At 35.8% G+C, this 19,642-nt stretch overlaps 1 protein-coding gene across 1 annotated transcript in view; it reads right to left on the bottom strand.

Annotated features, from left to right (window-relative positions):
• LRP1B (LDL receptor related protein 1B) overlaps positions 1-19,642 on the bottom strand; it is a 1,721,287-nt gene that overhangs the window by 52,353 nt on the left and 1,649,292 nt on the right. Inside the window, exon 84 of the mRNA XM_079782447.1 lies at positions 16,276-16,437. Coding sequence (XP_079638573.1) covers positions 16,276-16,437 — 162 coding nt within the window. The remainder of the gene's footprint in view (positions 1-16,275; positions 16,438-19,642) is intronic.

The following is a 19,642-nucleotide window of genomic DNA, read 5'->3' as shown; positions in this document are numbered from 1 at the left end:
AAAAGCTGCATACATAGTAGCAACAAACACAATCATGTAATCTAAAGGACAACATTGGATATGTAATTACAGAATATTCACATGGTAATTAAGTAGATAGAACTGGAGAATAAGTCAATGGTTATTTTCTGCAACAGAAATGAAGCACTTATCAAGGGAGATTATCATTGAACTCCGTCTCTCTCCATTTCTCTCTTACTCTGTCATTTCTTTTCAAGCAGCCAGACATGCAAAGGCATACTTCTTTCTTTAATCTTCAAACAGTATCTTAATAGACTGCATAAAAATATATGCATGTATGAGTATACATACAGGTTTATGAATATTCATGGAGACACAGATGTCTATAAAATCTCTGGCTGCATTTAACATTTTCCCCAAATATTTCTTTTTATTTAAAAGTAATTGCTAAGACTATTTAGCTATTAACTTATATTTGTAAATGGGCCATTCACATTGTAAGAGTTCATGAAGTGTGAAATTTATTTAAAGAGGAGAAAACCAAACTAAAATAATACTACCGAAACAGGAGCTGAAGATACTCAGTAAAAATAATGGGGAACCTGCAGATTCTTTAATTGGTAATATAGAATGGTTATATGGGGAGACTAAATTATACAATTACATGTATGTACATCAATTGTCCTACTTCAGGGAATTTTGGCCTGGCCTTAAAATAAAAAGTTCGCCGAAACCGGTTTGGCTCAGTGGATAGAGCGTCGGCCTGCGGACTTAAGGGTCCCAGGTTCGATTCCGGTCAAGGGCATGTACCTTGGTTTCGGGCACATCCCCAGTAGGGAGTGTGCAAGAGGCAGCTGATCGATGTTTCTCTCTCATCAAAGTTTCTAACTCTCTATCCCTCTCTCTTCCTCTCTGTAAAAAAATCAATAAAATATATTAAAAAAATAAAATAAAAATAAATAGTTCTGTAAATTGGCTTTAAGATTAATAATTTAAACAAGCCTTTGATAATTTAGTACTGCGCACGCCTACACACACACACACACACCAATAAATTAACAGAAGGACTGATCACTTTCCCAAAGAAGACTAGGTAGATTCCACAGTGCATATCCCTAGGCATCCTGGAACTGAACTCCAGTGTCAGTGCAATTCACACTCCATTCACAGTTACTTGGTTGTGTGCCAGGAGCAACAGGCCTATGAATTCTGCTAATATTCTTCCTTCATGAGGTGTATGGCTGCTTTTATGCATGTATGAAATGTAGAAGACTTTCCAAGACAGTATTTTATAAACTTTTGATGAATAGTTATATCAGGGAGACATAATAAGAAAAAGAAATAAACAAAACATTGGTCAGAGTAGGAGGGACTTGGAGGTTAAATTTAGTCCTTCTTCTGGCTAATGGTGTCATCTCATGTGACTTGACTTATGTCTCCAAGACACCCTTTGGCCATCTTTGAACAGAGGCTGTACTGCTGAACATGCTTAAGGGTATGTCATGATTCCCTCCTCACTCACCCACCTCTATAATGGCCTTTATTATCACAGTGAACCGAAGTCTGCTTTTAGTAGGAAAAAAAAGGGTGTGTATGTGTGTGTGTGTATGTGTGTGTGTGACATCTGTAACATTTCCAACAATAAAGATAAATAAATAAATAAACAAACAAACACAACAAAAGAATAAGTGAGCCTAACTGTAGGAAATAAACTCCTATTTTTCTTTTTTAATACTTCATACATTTGCTCAGGAAAATAATCTAGAAAATAATTTTGAATATCTTTAGTGTTCTCTTTCCTTTATGTGTCTCTAAAACTGAACGTACCTCCGATTACCTAGATATCTGAGGGTCTAAGCGCCAGTCAGAATGTCTAAGGGCCCTGCAGCAGCCGGAGCCAGGCCCAGCAGAGCCGGCCTGATGCGCCCTGGACCTGCAATGTCAGAGCACCGGAACTCAAACCGGACTCCCACGCCTCACACTTCATGTGTCATTCTCAGCCTCCCATCCCAAGCCAAGTTGCTATTTGCCTCTCCAGGCACTGTCATTGATTATAGCACTGGATTCTCTTTCCTGAAGGGAACACCTAACCATCTATGTGATCTACTCATTATTATGCAGAATCAAATCTGGGTCCCTAGAGTAACGAGACCAAGTTAACAGACAAGGTATCACAAAGTAACACAAGCCTGAAGGGTCACCATTCACTGATATCTATTTGGAAAGTTTTCTGGAAAAGTTCTAAGATTCTTAAATATGTTAATAAGAGGGATTATGGCCATTCCTTGTCTAGAGCCAGTTTTTAATCTATCTTGGTGTATGAGGCAAAAGAGATATAATAACTTGTATGCATTTGCTTAGACTTTTATGATTATTGTTCTTGAAGGTTTATATAAGGAAACAAAAACATTTAAGAAATATTAGAATTTATTCTTTTTTACATTCCTCAAATGTTTTATACAACTTAGGTATTTTAATAATTAAACTTATTGTATAGTCCTAAATATATCTTCCAATTTCAGAACCGAGTTGAATAAAGTAAAAAAATATTTAATCCAGGTGCTAATTAAATATTCACTAGGAAAAGAAATGTGTGCAAATCTGTAACTAAAGCTGATACATTTTCATCAGGAAAGCATGTCTAAGAAAATTAGCATTTTCTAATTTATTACTAAAAATAGAAATATATCTCAAATATTTCTGTAGAGAAAACTGAAAAAAATTAAAGGAATAAAATTAATTCTGAGCAGACCGTGCCATCTCTGAGTATCCAGGTAGAAGGAAAATGTAAAATTCAGAAAGCCAAATTTTCAAAACTCTGATTTTAGGTAGACATATGGGGTGAGATTGAAAAAGATCAGCATTTAAATTTTTAACAGACTGCTATTTCAAAATTCATATTAAAAATGATGGCATCAATAATTTTAGTCAAAAAGTACCTTATAAAACTATCATGGCAACATTTTTTTGAAAGATCAGAGAAACCTGTATAACATTTGCTTATAAATAATGTTCATAGTTGAGTATTTCTCTTTTTTAAAGCAATCAGCTGTAAAAGTTTTTAACAAGTAATGTTTTATAATGTGGTAGTCATTTGAGATTTGTAAGTAATCTGACTTGCAGATGACAGCTAAATATGGCTTATGGCTTATGATATGGGGCTAACTGAAAACCAGATAAGTGAATAAGCATATGATGACAAAAATAAAATGAGAATGAAGCATGCACATAGAGGTCTCTGACCATAAACAAGTGATTTACCATATTTAGGTCCCCGTTTCTCTATCAAAACATTGACTATGTGTTAAAAACAATTAATTTTAGCCTAATAAAATTACTAATGCCAACTATATTAATAGTCACTATTGTGTTAATATTGATCATGTCCTCAGAGTGCCTTTATAGAACCCTCAAGGCTAAGGTAATCAAATAAAACTAATTTTTTAAAAAGACAAATCAGAGCACAAAGTAATAATTCATTTTTAGAAAAATTGATTTTTATAAAGATATGAGAGGTGAAGAATACTGGATAGGAGGTAATCATGGAAAAGATCATCTCAGATGAGATTATCACGAAGAAAGTTATTGTCATCATGTTGTAGCCTAACTAATGTGCAGGGAATGCCCCACTTCATTATATTGGGATAATATGAGGCCATATTAGACAAATCCATATAGATCCTCTGCACATAATCCCCCCCATAAGCTTTCCACTTTGCTAAGACTTTTTCAATAATCCAAAGGTTACAGAGAATCAATTTAATTTTATTATGTGTTAGTATCATTTAATCTTTACCACGACTAGAGTATGCATTAAATTACTATAATTACTATTATTAATTAATTACTATAATAAAATATTTTAACCCAAGGTATTTTTACTTAGGAATATTATTTTCTTTGAAAAAAAAATAGTCCTTGTAAACTGTTTCAACCTTATGGTGATGAGATTAAGTCATTACTCTTTTATACACAATGGATACACAAAGATTCTGCAGAAAAATTCTGATATGGTAACCAATGTGCTTTTGTTTCTGTAGCCCCTGACCCTTCTCTCCATTCAAACAGTAGTTAGGTTATTGACTTACCCTGCTTTATTTTCCATCATCTAATTTCTCACCACCTGACATCTAACGTGTTTGTGTTTTATTTATAAATACTGCAAGGTACCATAAGAGCAGTTTTGTTTGATTCATGACTAAATTCCAAGCCACAGTGGCTGGACACATTAGATGCTCTGTTAATATTTGTTGAATTAATGACTAAGCACTGCCCCTAGTAAAGGAGAGCACTTACCAAGGCAGAGAACAGGAGTCATGTTATTGATGTTTTAATTGTAGAACCCAAAGGCAGTTATAAATTTATGTAAATGTGAGATCAGTCTAGGCTAGTTTTACCCATTTCTGAAACAACCTGAAGTTTGCCAGGATGTGTATGTTCAGATGGGGAGAGGAAAGTAGGAGATGGAAGATGTAAATTAGATGGGAAGTGAAGATGGATGCCTGTAAGTCTAGATAAAAGAGCCTTTGGACATTTGGTACCTGCATGGAATAGACACTCAGTTACTGGATCAATGAGCCAACTACCAGATCCCCCACAGTGTCATGTGAATAAAAGATGTGACTTGTTAAATTCCCAGACATTGGGAATTCCATTGATTTAAACTAAACTTTTCAACTTCCAACAGGTTTAAGTTTATAGTCATAGCCTAACCTGTGCATGAAATTAAACCTATTCAAGAAACTATTTTCTTCTGTGGCCTGATCTACTTACATTCAGACTCAATATAGAATTCCATTCTAAACTCATGGATCATTTCAGAAATTATTTTTTAAATATATTTTTATTGATTTCAGAGAAGAAGGGAGAGGGAGAGAGAGATAGAAACATCAATGATGAGAAAGAATCATTGATTGGCTGCCTTCTGCATGCCCCATATTAGGGGTCGAGCCCATAACCAGGGCATGTGCCCTTGACCAGAATTGAACCCGAGACCCTTCACTGAGCCAAGCCAACCAGGGCCAGAAGTGTGTATTTCTATATACATGATCTATATATTGCATTGTGTGCTCACTACTCAAAATCAAATGATCTTTTGTCAATACACATTTGGCCCCATTTACCCTTTACCCCTAACCCCTTTCCCTCTGGTAACAACCATAAGGTTGTCTGTGTCTATGAGTTTCAGTGTTATATCCCACATATGAATGTAATCATATGATTTTTAGCTTTTCCTAATGTGATTTTCTATTTCTCAGTGTGCTATACTTAAGTTGTATTTGTTTTTTTTATGTCAACACCCAATAAATAGGTTTTTCTCCTAATAGTTAATTTTCATAATTAACCATATATGTTATGACATATTATTGGCTATCATCTTTTTAGTAAGTATTTGTTCTTTTTAGTGTAATTTTATTTGTTGGAAAACAATGGATTTTAAAATGTTTATTTATTTAAATTAAACTTATTGTTATATATTTGCATTCATGAGAATGCAACTGACCAAATAAATACAATTATGAATGCATTGTTTGATTTAAGCAAAGATCTGTTCTTTATTTGTTGGGTTACATAACCATAGGGTAAATTATAAATATAATCTATATTTAACTATAGGATAAATTATACATATAATTTCCTCCTATCTTTGGTCTTTTGCTCTAGGACTCAGAAGCTATTAGTTTAAGATATGACAATTTTTTTTCTTTACGTCTAGAGCTGAAGATGACATACTGATTCTCTTGCCATTTTCATCAATAATCAGGATAAATACAAAATATTTTCTAGCCAAATATGAACTACCAAAAGAGGTTCTATTTTTTCATCAAACAGAATAATAAGTTTATACTAATTAAATATTTAATAGTTAAACATGAAGGTTATCATATCTAAATATATAAAAGGCTAAGTGATTGACCGGCTGACCGGCCGGTACATATGACAAGCACTGACAATCTAAAAATAAACGTTGACTCATGAATGTGTGATATTTGTCCCCATCTGACACTGGCCTCCCATTTAAATTAATTCAAAGACAGTTTCCCATGATGCCAGTGTTTGTGATGACTATGAATAAATCACATGGACAAACTTTAGATAGAGTAGGAATATTCCTACCTGAACCCATTTTTGTATATTGTCAGTTATATGTTGCTTTCTCTCGAGTTTGAAGAGCATGTAATGTTAAAGTTAAAGTTGTAAATATTTCATCACAATGGAAATTAGTCAAGCACTCTGAAAGTGTTTTTACTCTTAATAAGGTATATAGGAAGATATTAGAATAAGTTTAATCAATTTATCAGTGATTGTTTTTTATCAATGTTGTTTTTGTATCATGTTTTTGTTGTTTTTATATCATGTCTTTGTTGTTGTTATATCATGTTGTTATTTATTAATCAATTTATATATTATTTTCATATACATTTTACTAGTTTTCTTTCATCTCTGACACTGCTATTATAGAGAAAGGGCAATTAGCAATATTAAAATATTTCTTCTAATTAATTTACTTTCAATGTGCACAAATCCGTGCACCAGGCCACTAGTTAACTATAAGATAGGAAACTTATTTTCTTTCATTTAAAGCATTTGAAGATTCCTGACTCATGGCATTTTCTCAAAACATGTCAATTGACATTCCAAATCTGAATAAAGAACTGTGTTTTAAAGTTACTCTTGAATTTACATTTAAATCATTTCTCTCAAAAATAATGTTGGCAGAAGCATTTAAGTAGAAACAATTTGCTTGGTTTGAGGTAAGCCTTCAGTAAATATTTTTGTTTAATCTGTGTGTCTGTCTTTGCATAATTTATGTACTATATTGTTTTCAAATATCCAATTCTGTAGATAATTATTTATGAACCCATTTAATTTACTTAACACCAAGCACAGCAGAATAATAATTATGGATGGCTTCTATTCATGCCAACCCTTGCTTTTTATTTATTTGTTTTTACTGAGGGCTTGTAACTGGGCCTGCTCAGTTTAATACAAATTCCTCTTTAGACAGTTGCTAACCATGACTTGTATGACAGGTTATTTTCTGCCTTCAATTAAACAGTTTTCAAACTGTCTTTTTTTGTATATTAACTTTTCCCTAAGTTGGAAAAAGAAGGCTAAATACCCGTTGGTAGTGCTAATGTGGCATAAAAGTAGATCAGACCATCCAACCTCGTCATAATTTATGGTAAAGCACTGTTTTAAGATTATTGTGAGATTGGGTTATCTCAAAATCAAGTGAAGCTGGAATTTTTTTTAAAAAAAGTTGCTGCTATAATACCAGCAAGAGTAATAAAAGTTTTTTAAAGGTTTTTTTTTTTTTAGTAATACTTACTGAATTATTAAACATAATTACTAAAATTCCAAGTATAAGCTACATCACAGAGATAAAAGTTCATCCATATTTAACTTCATAAACATATCATTGGAACTTGAATCTTAATAGTGTGACATATAATGTTATGCTTCTAAATAGAAAGGAATAAAATCCATTTCTGATCTTTGACAGCTCTTTTCTCATTCATCTCTAAGTTGCAGCTTTGACTGACTTTTAATTGTAAAGTATATGCCATTTGTTTTGTTTTATTCACCAAAACTTATGTAGGCAAGTGTTTTCAAAGAGTTTTTATATTGATGTGTCCCCCAATACCTAGAATAATAAATAATATCCATAAGTGTTTAATATATACATATATGTCACAACTGAATAAATTAATAATTAGTATATGTACTTTGAATCACATATGACAAACTATCTTTTTGAAGGATTTACTTAAGTTTCCAATAAATTCTATTTTATACTAGAGGCTCAATGCACGAAATTCATGCAAGAGTAGGCCTTCCTTCCCCCTGCTGCCGGCACTGGCTTCCCTCTGGCACCCGGGACCTGGGCTTCCCTCACATCCCGGCTTCGTCCGGAAGGACATCCAGAAAGACATCCGGTCTAATTAGCATATTATGCTTTTATTATTAGAGATAAGCACACTTTTTCTAAATCTTTTGCCTCTTTGTTAGTTTTATGTTTTCTTTAAAAGAAGATATAACATACAGTAAAAATAGATTTTTAATAATTCTATTTTTACTACTAGATCAAATTATCTTCAACAATATTTTCATAATTCTGAAAATGTCCTCTCAACCATCTAGAATTAAATGATAAAATTATTACATTATCTTACCCTTAGGTCACCATTCTATACCATGGTGACATGTATTTATTTTTCTTCACACACATTAATTCAAACTCAATTCTATTTTTAAACTATTTTTTTTCAAACTGAAAACACAAGCACAAAGTTTTTCACGGAGTGTGGAACTCAATGAACTATTAAGTAAAAATGGCCCAGAACTCTGGCACTACCTTTTGAGGGAGATCTTGTAAGAGCACAGAAAAAATAACGGCCTCCTAGGCCGAAAACAGGATCCTTCTACTTGGTTAACATTCACTCACGTACTTAATACCATCTACTAAGTTCAGGCATTGAGTTAACTCCCAAGATTGATGAGGTATGCAAAGCACCATGGCCTGTTTCATATTCTAGTAAGATAGAGAGTCAAGAACATGAATGATGATATTAATACAGTGTGAAAGTGAATGTCTTAGGACAAAGGGAAGTTAATAAGACAAAGTGGGGGCATTAGCAGACATGAAGAATTCCATGTGTAAAGAGAAAGAGGTATAAACAGTTAAAGGGGGTACATGTTAGAAACAATGAATGGTTTGTTTCCAAGGTTGGAAGAAAGAGCACATAGGAAAGAGCACAAGTGTTGTAGTAATCCAGGTGAGATGATAAGAGTCTACATGAATGTAGTGCTTATCTTCTCGCCAAGAGAAAAAGATTTGGGAGACACTCAGTACCTAAGGCTCCAAATGCTTTATCACTCTAGGTGTGAGTGTTCTAAGATCTTCAATACTTGGATACTTAAGAAATAACTAGTCCTGAGTAATTTAACGTTTTCATGTCAGGATATTTTCTTGGGGTTTTAGCTTAGTTCTAATTGGCCTTCATACTAACAGTAGCACTGAAAAGATTCTATTTTATATTTCTTTCATTATTAAAGTCATTGGATCTCTTTTATTTGAGCTTAATCAGCTCAAGTTTAAAATTCTTATTAACAACTATTTTCAATGGAGTAGAAACTTGAAACAACCAGGTTGAGCCAGTGTGCCAACTGAGCTGTGAACATTATCCTAATGAGTCTAAAAAGATGGAGTAGAAGGGGCAGACATATATTTTTCTATCACTATGTATGACCTCTATGCCCTCTTTCACCTTGACTACCCCTGCATCACCACACTGTTGTTCATGTACATGATTTCTCTCTCTTTTTTTCTTTTTTGTTCAATTCCTCTACTCCCAATACCCCCACCATACACACACACACACACACACACACACACACACACACACACACCAGAGCTGTCTGACTGCTCTCTATCTATGAGTCTGTCTCTATTTTGCTTTGTAGTTCAGTTTATTCATTAAATTCTACATATGAGTGATAGCCTATGGTACTTGTCTTTATCTGACTGGCTTATTTAACTTAGCATAATGTTCTCCAGGTCCATCCATTTTAAACAATAATAAAATATACCAGGAGAAGCCTACTTTGGGATTCAGACTCACAAGGCTATAAATTATGACTATTATGTTCTCTAACCTGGCAGATAGGAAGAAGGGCTTAATCTTATTTCTTGCCACTTGTAAAGTTGTACTGATAATACTAATTTCGCAGGGTTGTATGAGCATTTGTTAAACCATCATGTAGCAAATAAAATGATGTGTAACAGCACATATCTCTGTTCCAATACATTCTACATGTTCAGTGATTGTTATTTCCCTTGCCAGACCTCCCCTGGGAAAATCTAATAGAAACAGAAAAGATAAAATTCAAAAGGTTTCCCTTCTGGGTCTTTGCAAATGCTCTTCCACTCACTCTTCCCTCTCTTCACCCGGTTAGCTTCTACTTCCTTCTGGTCTCAGCTTGGAGTTCGCTTCCTTCGAGAAGTCTTTCCAATAGGCTGAATTCTATGTTCTTTCCTGGGTACTGGTATCCTCTGTGTTTTATGAAACTGTCACATAATAATTTGTTTCATCTTCAGAATCACACAAAAGGCTGTAAGCCCTTTGAGGGCAGGAACTCTTTCTCACATCACTGCTTCCTCAGTTTTTAACCTAGTGATAGGCTTATTGTAAACACCAAAATATGTTCACTCACTGGCTGACTAATGGAATAAAATTGCTTTGGAAAGCAAATGGTAAAAATAATCCATCACATCATCATGATAGGCTCACATCTATATTTCATAACTTTTATAAGTTACTTGCTAGACTATGATTCTAATACTAGTTGCAACAATTACATTTGGATTACTGTCAGGTAGTCCTAATTTTACAAACTTGAGATGCTACTTAATGTCTGCACTTATTGGAACCAGTGGGTGTTAGCCACGCAGGAACATTTCCAATAAACTGAATTCTAATGGAAAGTATAATGGTTCCCCAAGCAGATCACTAGAGGACTTTGAAAATATCAATGACAGAACAGATTGCCATTTGATTTGAATACCTGGCTCTTAGACACAGGTTGAATTGGTCCACATTGTCCCTTTCGCCCTAATGTCATTATTATTTAATTACAAATAACCCTAGGTATTGTTGATCTCATAGTTAACTTTCAGATTTAAATGTAAAATGCCATGCTTTTTTAAAAAAAACAAACGTATACTAAGAATGCTTGCTCCAATATAGCATCAAATGGAGTTATATTTGCCCTTGAACAACTTAAAGAATACTTAATTTTACTGTTGCCATTATTTATCTCTGTCTCTCCTCCCTGGGAGCTGCTGTTAAAATTAATTTGCATTTCAGACCTCCAGATTTTACATTGCCATTAGGGTTGTGAAATGTTTTTACTCAGCACAACTAAGAACTGATGTTTTACCTCCCACTAATGGACCTTTAATTAGGCATTGTAATGAACCATTCTGTCATCCCTTCATTTATAGAGAGAAGGTTTTGTATATGTAAGATACAATTTTGACAGAACATCAGGTCCATTGAACCTTGCCAGCTCACATGTAATAGATCCTAAGTTTATTATGCTTTTGTCAGCTGTTGGATTTATCATTTTAATGAAACTGTCCACAGATTATATTTTGCTGCCAAAGAATAGCATCACCATACTTCAGGAATGTTTGTTGACATCTTGATCAACAACTCCTGGGGTCCATTTCTGACTATAATATCACTACTTGGGATCTTGAGCAAGTTATTTAACCTCTGTCTAAGGATTAATTGGTTAATTTTAATAAGCACTTTACAGTGAAAGGTGGGAAGTGCTATGACTACTAATAGTGATAATAAAATTATAATGTAGGCTTTTACAATGCATTAAGCTACTTCAGACTGTGATTCTGTTAAGTTGACAAGTAAATATAAGTGGCTGAATTTATTCTTTTTTAAGAATTCAAACTGCTGTGATGATGGCCTCATAGTATTTTTAAAACTTATTTTTTAAAAATCAATATTGTTGTATCCTGATTACATACAGCTTTTGTACATTGGATAGATAGTTCTTTTATGATCTCATATCTAAACAACCTCATTTGTTTAGTTATGATTATTTTTTTCTCATTTGCTTATCTGACAAATGCCACTGCCGAGTGTAGTCTCAAGGAGGTCTTCTGAGACAAGTCAGAATGACACAAATCACAATAATACCAGGTAAAAGTGAATAGAGTCAGAAAGAGATAAAGAACCAGTAACTTTAAAATTAAGAAGAGAAAGAGATTAATTCAAACTGAGGGCTACTGTGAGCAACTTGTAAAAGGAAATGGTGTTTAAGCTGGAAAGATACATATAGATAGATTGGGCATAGAGGGATGAAGGTTAATAGGAATCCAAAGAAAATGCATTTCAGAGGAAGAGAATGGCATGAGAAAGTCACAGTGTCAAGGAAGTTGACATATAAAGAACTATGATAGATATGGTTTCATTAGAATAAAAAAGAGGATGCAAAGATAGCTTGGATATTAATGATCATTTGCATTATTCAAGATAGTAGTTGGTACTGACCCCATTCAGGACTTTGAGAATAATGGAGCAAGAAAGAAAACTAAACAAAACTGAGTAGTAAATGGAAGTTGTGTTTGAATACTATGAGAGGAAAGAGATGAGAGAGCCATGAGGACTGACTCAATGACATCAAATGATACAGAGACCACAATGTTAAATAACGTTTAAGGTTGTGGGCCCTGGAAGTGGATTGTTTGGGTTTGAATTCTAGCTTTCCCAATTACTAACACTGTTATCTTTGGGAGGCTCTTTATGCTTCCTCAGTCGCCTCCTCTGTAAAATGCAAACAAAGGCAATACCGTGTTCGTTAGCTAAATTAAATGAATTGATCAAATTAATGCAAAAAAAGAAGAAGTAATTGCAAGAGTTCCTGGATATAGAAAGATCTCAGTAAATGTGATTGAGATGAAAAATCATTTTTTAAAAATGTCTGATAGAATGTACAACTGGTTTATGTGTCCGCTCTTTTGAAAAGACAGAGGGTACAGAGGGAATGCATAGAGATCAGTCAGTACTAATCCAGATGAGAGATGCTAGTAACTTCAATGACGGTAGTGAGAATAGAGACAACGGAAAGTGTTCAATTTTGGGATGTATTTTAAAGGTAAAAGTGAGAATGAAGGTGGAGTATAAAAGGAAGAGAAAAGTAAAATATGACTCCAAGATTTTTTAACTTGGGTGTTTCACTTTATAGACATAAGATAAACTATGGTAGAGGAGTTTTGGGGTGAGAATATCAGGTTAATTTAGAAATGAGTCAAGCTGTCGAATAGACATTTAAATATAAAAATCTGCTACTCAAAAGCTAGGTTTAGCTAGATACATAAATTTGGAAATATTTATATTTGGACTAGAGGCCCGGTGCACAAAATTTGTACATGGAGGGGGGCTGTCCCTCAGCCCAGCCTGTACCCTCTCCAATCTGGGACCCCTCGAGGGATGTACAACTGCCCGTTTAGGCCCGATCCCAGTAGGATGGGGCCTAAACGGGCAGTTGGACATCCCTCTCACAATCCAGGACTGCTGGCTCCCAACTGCTCGCCTGCCTGCCTTCCTGATTGCCCCTAACCGCTTCTGCCTGCCAGCCTGATCACCCCCTAACCACTCCGCTGCTAGCCTGATTGATGCCTAACTGCTCCCCTGCCAGCCTGTTTGCCCCCAACTTCCCTCCTCTGCCGGCCTGGTCACCCCTAACTGCCCTCCCCTGCAGGCTTGATCACCCCCAACTGCCCTCCCTTGCAGGCTGGGTGCCTTCCAACTGCCCTCTCCTGCTGGCCATCTTGTGGTGGCCATCTTGTGTCCACATGGGGGCAGGATCTTTGACCACATGGGGTAAGCCATATTGTGTGTTGGAGTAATGGTCAATCTGCATATTACTCTTTTATTAGATAGGATAGAGGCCTGGTACAGGAGTGGGGGCCAGCTGGTTTGCCCTGAAGGGTGTCCCGGATCAGGGTGGAGGTTCCCTTGGGGCATGGGGCGGCCTGAGCAAGATGCCTGTGGTGGTTTGCAGGCCAGCCATGCCTCCTGGCGACCCAATCAGAAGCCCTGGTATCTGGAATTTATTTACCTTCTACAATTGAAACTTTGTATCCTGGAGCAGAGCCAAGCCTCCTGCATGCTCCATGGCCTGCAGCCATTTCTGTGGGGTTAATTCACCTTCTATAATTGAAACTTTGTAGCCTTAAGCGGAGGCCTGGGCCCAGCCAGGGTGTGTGGAAAGCTTTGCTTCCTCCATTGCCGCGGGCAACCCTGGCCTGGTCTCTCCAGCTCCGTGGCTGCCACCATTCTGTTTGAATTTGTTTACCTTCTATAATTGAAACTTTGTAGCTTGAGTGGAGGATTAGGCCTGGCAAGGGCATGCTGAAAGCTTGGCTTCCTCTGTTGCCTGGGAAACCTTGCTCTCTGTGGCTGTAGCCATCTTGGTTGGGTTTATTTGCATACTCACCCTGATTGGCTGGTGGGCGTGGCTTGGGCTGGTGGGCATGGCTTGAGCATAGCAAAGGTGCAGTCAATTTGCATATTACCCTTTTATTAGGTAGGATGGTATAAAAGGCTATGTAATTAGTTGAAATTATCCAGGCAGTGGGTCTCAATCTTGATCACATATATAAAACATCTGGAAAACTTTAAATAATATAGATGTCCCATTACAGGCAAAGAGAATCAAAATCATAGGTAATGCTTGGGAAACTATTTTTTAGCGATCTTCAACCTTCTTCATCTTGTGGCACACATAAACTAATTAATAAAATTCTGTGGCACATCAAAAAATATATTTTTACCCTAGCCAGTTTGACTCAGTGGATGGAGTGTTGGCCTGTGGACTGAAGGGTCCCAGGGGTCCCAGGTTTGATTCTGGTCAAGGGCAGATGCCTAGGGAGTTATGGGCTCGATACCCAGTAGGGGGCATGCAGGAGGAAGCTGATCAGTGATTCTCTCTCATCATTGATGTTTCTACCTTTTTCTCTCTCTCCCTTCCTCTCTGAAATCAATAAAAATGTAATTATATATATATATATATATATATATATATATATATATATATATATATATATGTTTTTGCCAATCTGATGAAAAATAGGTATAATTTTGAATCATTCGCATTGAACAACTATTGTGTTGGCTGTTGTGTGTTTTTTTTGTTGTTGTTGTTTTTTTTCCAATTTGACAATCTAAGGGAAAAGAGGTCAGTGCCCTTACTAAACAGTCAGGTATTGCATGTTTCACTGAGTGAAAATCATTGCTATATTTTATTAAACCTGTTGAGGTCTTTCTAATGTGCAGATTTTTACAGAAGTCACAGGCTCAAGGAGTGACTATCTATAATAATAAAAGGGTAATATGCTAATTAGACCGGACATCCTTCTGGACGAAGTCAGGGCTGGAGGGAAGCAGCCCGGGTCCCAGGTGCCTGCCAGCAGCCAGAGGGGAGCCAGTGCCGGCAGCTGGGGGAATGCAGGCCTACTCTTGCACGAATTTCTGTGCATTGGGCCTCTAGTTTTAGAATAAAAAGAAATATGAAGGCAGAGTCACAAGTAACACCAATATTTAAAAGTCAAGAGGAGAAGGAGGAATCAGCAAAAAGCCCTGCAAAAAAGCAGCCAGTAAAACTAGTATGAAATGAAGAGACCAGTAAAAATAAAGACAAGCGAATAAGGTGTTTTAAGGAGGAAGTGATTAAGTGCTGACTATAGAGGTAAAATAGGAATTGAAAAATGACCACTGGGTATAAAAACATGAATAACATGAAAATAAATTAGTTAACTTGACTTTGATAAAATATGTTTCAGCAGAACAGAGAAGATAAAAAGCCAACAGCGATAGAGTCAAAAGAAAAATAGAAGAATTGGAGAGTATAACAACTCTTAAAAGCAATGCTACTATTAAAAATGAGTAAGTTAATAAAGTTGTAGCTAGAAAGGGATGTGGTCAAAGGTAAGGTTTTTAAAGGAAAAAAGAAAACCAGGTAGAAAGGAAAACACTGACAAAGCAGGAGGAAGGAGGGGCAGTGGTAAGAGATGTGTCCATGAGTAGCTACACGTAAATAGTGTATGAGTGAGTAGTGTAGCATTGACATAGCGCGGGGTTCCTCTCCACGAGAAGGAAGGCAGTGTGTGGGGGTATAGAACAAAGTAGGTTGAGGGGTGTTGAGGTGGAAACTTGTGGCAGTTCTCTTTAGACAGCTGTCTTCAGCTGAGAGTAAAGTTGGGGAGCAGGTACTGGAGGTTTGAGGAGAAAAGAGAGAATATGACATAGACATTTAGGAGAGTCAATTGATTAGTGAAATACACTAAGAAGTCACAGTAAATATCCATTTGAGATTAGTGATAAAAAACTCAACTAAGACCAGTGAGTATGACTATGTTTTTCTTCAGTTTCATTTAGCAACAGGGCACCAGTTCAGGAAAGAGGGAACATGGGACTTAACCACGTTATGAATTTCCAGAAAAAAAAAAACAACAGAAGGGAAGAGCGAACAAGGGAGTGGAGGAGGATACAAGGGAATGCTTATAATGATAGGCCATGGAATCTAAGCTGGAGGAGGAAGAAACATAGAATCTTTAAGAGAAGGATAAAGAAGAATGTAAAGAATTATTGGAGTTGAGGTGACTCTGGCTGAAACTGAAAAATGGGGTGGCTGCAACTGAGATAATGTAGAAAATACAGACGAGGTAACAAGGAAGCTTCTTCATGTGAACATTAACGCATGCTGCCTGGCGCGGCTCCCACTTACAGTCCTGACATCTGTCCCCCGTGTGCTCAGGCGGGCAGTGGCAGTAAGGCTGGTTCCCAGCAGTCACACTGCAGGTCCCTTCGTTCTGACAAAAGTCCTCACAGACCGTCTTGCCACAGTTTGGTCCAGTGAACCCCAACGCACAGCGGCAGGTGGGTCTCCCTATTGGAAAAAGGTAATGAAAAGGAAATTACTGAACTAAAATGGTTTATTTTCATGGAGTCTTCACTACATAAGAATCAGGAAGCCAGCGTTCTGGTCAAAGTTAGTAGTCTCTTACTTAAATATGTGACTTGAGGCAGTAATGGGACCTCTTTGGGTCTCAGTTTCCCACTGTTCCCATGATGCCTCGATTCAATGATAACTCAGGTTCACATCTGGCAAAATTAGCAGAGCTCATTTTATACATAATTATATATACACAGAAATATTTTATGCTTTAAAGTGCTTTCATAATTCTCTGTATTACTCTTTCCTGGCCCATTTTGCCTTTTCAATTATGATTGCTCTACTCATGTGGTAATGCAGATTGTATTGGTCATTAGAAGATAAAGTAGAGAAAATTATATTTCCCCATGTTTAATCATGTACCAACTATTGCTGGATCTACATAAAATAGAGCTTACATTTATTATGAAAATATTTTAATAAACTTAAAGTGGGCATATCATCTATACTAATATGTATGAATGATATTTTATTTGATTTAAATATACATACTGTGTTTAGATATAAGCACTTACACAGTCCTATTTTATTTCATTTTGATATTTTTCTTCATAGTAAGGACTGTCACTTCTAGTCTGATAAGATGATTTAGAAGTCTAATGTTAACAGTACACAATAGCAAATCTGATGGATCATCTTTGGATATTTTTCTTTATTTGCTCTGTGGGAACTAACATCGCAATGAAAGCTGAACAATCCTTTAAGGTGTTTTGAACATAACAGTTAACTGCTATATCAGGAATGAGTCTCTCTAACTGCCTGGACTGTCAAGAACCAAGTAGAAAATTGAGTGCAGAACCAGCTCTGTAGATGTGGTGAACAAAACAAAACTAAATGAATGGCTATCATTTGTAAGGGGGAAAGAATGAGGTTTAGAAATTGTACAAATATAAAATAATAACATCAAATAGCATAGGAAAGAAATTCAGTTATAGATCTCAATGAACTAGAACTCAGAAAATGACAGAGTTGCTAACATCAGAGAATATCCAACAATCTCCTCTCACTTTTGTGGAAATAAAGCATAGTTAGAGTGGCCAGAAAAATGCATGAGTATAATGCTTAAGGCTTGAGGTATGAAAGTGATATGTTTTCTTTATTGCCATAGATTCTATATTCTATAATGAAGGACAATTCTATGTTTCTACTTTTTTTGAAAAGCATTCTTAGGTGAATAAAATGTCTCCAAATAAAATCTACCTGCATTTCCAAGAGAAGGAATAAATTGAAGTTTCACAATTTACTTATTTAATTTACTTTGAAAGGGCTCCACACACTTAAACATGCTAGAAGCTATTGCTTCTTGATGAAGAAAATTATATACATTTTTATGTTGAGTAGTATTGCTTTAAATTATTTATAAATGATATTAGTCTAGTGGCTAGATAAATGCTTATTAATAGGTTGATAAACAAGATAAATTTTATATACATTAAGAGCTGATTAACCTTGCATTTTTCATTACCAGAAAATGGCTTTAAAACTTATAGATAAAGATTTTTCTTATAATGGTAGTGAATTTTCCAGTTGTTGATTACATACCTAGAAAATACCTTCACTTAATCAAAAATAGGTGAAACATAAAGACGCAAACAATAGAATAAATGTTGGTAGGAAGATAAAGAAAATAGTTTATTTTCTTTATTGATTAAGGTATTACATATGTGTCCTTATTTCCCCATTCCCCTCCCCCTCCCCGCTCATGCCCTCACTCCCCTAGTGTCTGTGTCCATTGGCTATGCTTATATGCATGCATACAAGTCCTTTGGTTATTGTTGGAGCACAGTTACCAGGGAAAATGAAAACCCTGAACAAAAGAAGGGATACCTCTTCATCTACAAGAACCAGTGAATGACTTACAGAGAAATAAAAAATACAAACAGGAACACAAATACACAGGAGTTAATTGTGAAACACACAGTACAGAAAAAAAAACAGAAGAAAATGATTGCATTAGAACAACTAGAACAAGTGCATAGAGAGAACTGAAACCACTAGATTTAATTTTTTCTATATTACTTTCCAGTTTATTATTCTTTGTTTTTTAAAGTCAGGTGTGAAAAAAGTAAATGATAGAAGTTAGAAATAAACAAACACAGCCCGCTGCAAAGGCGCTTGCAAATCCCTCTATCCCCGCCACTCAGAGACACAACACCCTGCTTTCATCTCATCTACAGCTGTTTGGAAAGTAAGGAAGAGTGGCCAGGTTGTCCCGCAGCTGGCATATGCCTACATCATTTTGAGTCTGGCTGAATTATTTTTAAAAGGCTCCCGTTCCTCTTCCTTTGAAGAGAAGATTTATTTTTGACAAGTAGAAATCTCTTCATATTCAGGGGAATGTTCTCTAACTTGAGAGAAACTGGGTGATGGTACAGCAGATCTTTTGTTTGCTGATGAGAAATGGACCATCTGTTGCAGAATTTTGTCATGGGCTCCATCTAATTTTTTCAAGACTCTCTCTGGGTACACCCTAACCAGTGGCACAGAGTTCATTTAGAAAGGTTTTTAGGTAGCTGGATTTGATTTTGACATTTGAAAAGGAAACAGCACAGTTACAGTGACTAAGGCACAGCCGGGAGCAGAGCGTTGACAGCCTACAAGGGTAGCACAATCAGGAAGAGCACCGATTGACCCGAGGAAGGCGGGCAGGAACCATTTGCTAGCTCTAATAGTCTAGTTTCTATAGCATTTTCAGCTCAGACTGAGGAGTGTAGGTTGTCTGTCAGTGTTTATAAACTATATGTGCCAATTACTGGTTGTGAGACATGGGCAAATATCACCTCTCTGCTTATTTCCTTGTGTGTAAAAAGTAGGTAGTAACAGTATCCACCTCATGCATTATTGTGTAAAATTATATAGAATAAATGAGATAATATATGCAACACATTTTTAACTGTGTTAGAAATATGGAAAGCACTGTTACATTTTTAGATATGATTATCCTTATTTTACTGAGTGACATTCACCATTTATAGGCATGACTGACTGTGTCTACAAAGGTACTGTAACAGTCTAGGAAAATCATTCTGAAAATGTTCTTAAGTTACACACTTTATGCCATTATTTATTTAAGATAAAATTAAATTTTAAATTTGTTTGCATAGTAGTGATGGCATAGAGCAGAAATTCTCCATTAACT

Source organism: Cnephaeus nilssonii, assembly GCF_951640355.1.
Source record: "Cnephaeus nilssonii genome assembly, chromosome: 10".
Taxonomy (NCBI): domain Eukaryota; kingdom Metazoa; phylum Chordata; class Mammalia; order Chiroptera; family Vespertilionidae; genus Cnephaeus; species Cnephaeus nilssonii.
This window is presented reverse-complemented; position numbering and strand designations above follow the sequence as displayed.